This window comes from Sminthopsis crassicaudata, chromosome 6 (assembly GCF_048593235.1).
Source record: "Sminthopsis crassicaudata isolate SCR6 chromosome 6, ASM4859323v1, whole genome shotgun sequence".
NCBI classification, from domain to species: Eukaryota; Metazoa; Chordata; class Mammalia; order Dasyuromorphia; family Dasyuridae; genus Sminthopsis; species Sminthopsis crassicaudata.
In genome coordinates this window covers 241,992,376-241,996,433 of record NC_133622.1, presented here as the reverse complement: position 1 = coordinate 241,996,433, position 4,058 = coordinate 241,992,376, and the positions used below count along the sequence as shown (strand labels likewise).

At 35.6% G+C, this 4,058-nt stretch overlaps 1 protein-coding gene across 1 annotated transcript; it reads right to left on the bottom strand.

The window, feature by feature from the left end:
* Nucleotides 1-2,643: 2,643 nt before the first annotated feature.
* LOC141547245 (olfactory receptor 10AG1-like) lies at nucleotides 2,644-3,567 on the bottom strand. Its single transcript, XM_074275728.1, has one exon. It carries the CDS (start codon nucleotides 3,565-3,567, stop codon nucleotides 2,644-2,646), a length of 924 nt encoding a protein of 307 aa, XP_074131829.1.
* Nucleotides 3,568-4,058: the final 491 nt, after the last annotated feature.

The following is a 4,058-nucleotide window of genomic DNA, read 5'->3' as shown; positions in this document are numbered from 1 at the left end:
ATGATTCAGTCATTTTTGTCATATCAAGTCTTTGAGACTTCATTAGAAATATTCTTGGAGGAGATATTGACGGGGATTGAGATCCCTTTAAGATTCCTTTCTGATTCCCCAACCCCCATGGCTGACCTTTGATTCATAAATCCTAGTTAAAAAGCACCCTTTTGAATCCCAATGATATCCGGACCCAGACCCCACCGGATCTGAGTTGGCTGGGGTTTTCCCAGCCCCCACTATCTGCTCAGGTTTCCTCAACCACCACAAGCAGTTTCTTCCTTATCTGAAAGCCCTCCAGGAACTTGGGCCTGCACCCACAAGCCCCTTTTAGGTATAAAAGAGCCAGACTGGAGCTCTCTCTTTGAAGGAGCCCTTCCCCCCCAAACATGGTATCCTTCCGGCCACATAAGGGTTCCTGCCTGCCCAGCGAGCACCTTTGGCCCTGGCGTCTTTCTACCTTTGGCTTTACTTCCAAATCCCTACAATAAACCTTTTTATCAATCTAGGTTTTCAGGCCTATAAATTCACTTACAGGGGACACTGCACCATCATGGGACTGACTATCTTTGCAGTGATCCAAACGGGGTTCCCCCTTTCCTATCTCTCATCATTATCATGGTTGTTTTTCATTCCCTTTACCAGATGGAGAAACTGAGACAAACAGGGTTCTGGTTCTTGTCTAGCTGGTAAGAATTTGAGGCCAGATTTAAATTCAGAATGATGAGACTACCTGACTCCAGTCTCAATGCTTTAGCCACTGTGACAATAAACCAAATGCATTTTACTTAGAACAAAATTCAAAACTTATGGTTGGATTTCAAAAAACAAAAAAACAAAAGAACAAAAAATTTTGTCATTGTTCAAATAGAATATTGTTGAAATTTTGTTTTGTTTTGGTTAGGTTTGTTTTGTTTTGATATTATCATTACATGCAGAATTAGTTTAGGAAATGAAATATTGAAATATCTGAATTGTTGTCTTTATCATTGACAATGAAGTAATCTCATGGCAATAAAAGCTATTGAAATAACTGGCTGCACAAAATGTGCCATAATACTCAGAATTAGAAAGCTTGAACACAGGTAAACTCTGTTCGGTCAGTTGTGAAAAGTGATGTTCCATTTGGCTTCTCACTTTTGAAAAAAAAAATCTCTAATTACTAAATATGCCAAAGAAAATGAATGGGTAAATTTAGGGATCCAGAATATGATTGAACTTTTGGATTAAGAAATTGAATGTGGTGACAGTGGAGTACCCTGAAAGGACCAATGATAATTGTTATATGAATGTGAAGGTCATATGTAAGGGAGGGATATTAGAGGTATTTGGCTTGAACCTAAAGAACAAAATGAATAAAGAAAGTGTTAGAAATTTAAGTTTGACATAAGGGAAGAATCTTCTAATTATAAGAACTATCCTAAAGGGCAATGAGCTGTCTTGGGTTGTACTACATTGTAGATTTCGTAAAACATTTGTGAAAAAGTGAACTTTCATCACTGGAAGAAGAGTGCATTTCCAGCATAAATTGTAATGTTTATTATAAATGTATTCTTTTAATTTACATCATAAAGATGTAGAATGCTTAAACTTTCAATCATTTATACTTATATTCATTCTTTTCCTTCTTAATAATGTGAAATTTTCTTCATTAAACTTATTGTTTTCTGATTATTATAAACTGTTAAAGGACTGAAAATATACCAGTATCATTTTAGATAATTTTAATGCACATGGAAAGAGAGCATTGTTAAAATGAAGACATAGGAACAGCTATGTAGTGCAGTGGATAGAATACCAGCCTTGAAATCAGGAGGACCTGAGTTCAAATCTGGTCTCAGACACCTAAAACTTCCTAGTTGTGTGATCCTGGGCAAGACACTTAACCCCAATTGCCTCAGCAAAAAACAAAATGATAATAATAATACTAATAAAATGAAATGAAAAGATAGAGCTTTGTTTAAATTGAAAAGAGAATAATAAGGCTAAAAGTCAAAATGACTAATGGTTCTATATTGAAGGACTATGAAATTGAAAAACAATATTTTAGATGCCTTAATTTAGCCTAGAAAATAAGTTAATATTTGTTTCTCTGTCTCATTTTCTCTGCTTTTGAATTCCCCCTTCAACTGATGCTTTCTCTGCCTTACATATATGGACATACCTCACTATCTCTCTTTCTGTCTCTTTCTATCTGTATCTCTGTCTCTCTCTGTTTCTCTGTATTTCTATCTTTTCTCCTCTCTCTCTCTCTCTCTCTCTCTCTCTCTCTCTCTCACTCTCACTCTCTTTCTCTCTCACACACACATACACATAAACACACTTAAATTGATATTTTTAAATTAAAAAAAGTCTTTTTTCCCAGGTTACTAGGAAAATAGTAGAAAGCACAGTAAAATTGTACTCGAAATATCTGTTGATCATTGTTGCTATTTAAGATACAACAAAGTTTTCAATTTCAGTCACAATTGAACTAAATTTTTTGAAATTTTGAGCTATTGTTCTATATTTTCAAATAGAATCTATTGATAAATTCATTTTAGTACAATTTCAGCGAAATGGAAAAATAAATCATTATTAATTTTATTAGGAAGTATGGCAGAAGAGAATACAATTCTTTTTTAGATTTGACTAACTGCTCCATACATGAATTCACTTAGGAAGTAGTTTTCTCAGTGCAGCAATGACATCCTTATTTCTCAAACTGTAGATTATGGGGTTAAACATTGGGGTCACAGTATTATAGAAAAGACCAAGCATTTTGCTGGACCCTGATGATTGTCTGGATTTTGGCTGCAAATACACAATACTCCCAGACCCATAAAAAAAGCACACGACCATTAAGTGAGAAGAACAGGTGGAGAAGGCTTTGGATCTCCCTGAGGTGGAGGGCAATTTCATTATTGTAGTTATGATTTTGATATAGGAGGCAATTATCAAAACAAAGGGAATTGTAACAAAGAGTAGAGCCACAACATGGACAGAGACTTCTATCTTATATGTATCTGTACACGCCAATGGGAATAAAGGTGGGGCATCACAGAAAACGTGATTTATTTTGTTAGGGCCACAGAAGTTGAGAGAAAAAATCAGGTATGTCTCACCTATCAAGACTGGGACCCCAGTCAGCCAAGAACCCACAACCAGTTGGACACATACTTTATGATTCATAATGAGAGTATAATAGAGAGGTTTAGTGATTGCCACATAACGGTCATAAGCCATCACAGTCAGGAGAAGGCACTCAGCTACTCCAAAAATATAAAGGAAACAAGTTTGTACAGCACAGGCCAGGAAGGAAATAGTTCTCTTCTGGATCCAGAGATCTGCCAGCATTCTGGGCAGAGTGACTGATGTGTAACACATTTCCAAAAAGGAAAAGTTCCCTAAGAAAAAATACATAGGCGTATGGAGAGCTGGATCAATCTTGGTTAGAATAATGAGGAGCCCATTTCCTATCTGTATACTTAGGTAGATGACAGAGAATATTCCAAATAGAAAACCTTGGAGATTGGGCAGGTCAGAAAATCCCAGAAGAATGAATTCCTTCACATATGTGAGATTTTCCTCTGGCATGGTGTCTTTCTTCTGCCTGTGAAAATGATGAATTCAAAATGAAGCAATCACTTTCCTTCTCTGGTACTCAGTTTCCTTCATCCAAACAGAACAGTTGGATTTGAAAATCTGCCATTACTCTCCTCGTTTTAATTTTAGGTTTCATCACCAGTTCCAACATCCCATGTTATGTTTCTTCAATTTCTGTCTCAATTCTAACATAATATATAATTGGGGGAAAAAAAAACACAAATCAACTAAGAACGGATTAAGCCTCTGTCCTACTAAGCTAGGACTCTAATCAGTTCTATGACAATCATTCTAAGATACAATTATTCTTAAAATCATCCATTTAAGAAAGAACAAAATTCTCCAACATATTGAACATTTATGTCTTGTGATTTGAGTATTTTAAGATCTGTCTTATTTTGTTACCTCCCATTTTGTAGTCTTCTTTAGTAATCACTAGGCAAAAAATTATTTCCACCCTTTCTTGAAGTACTCTATCATAA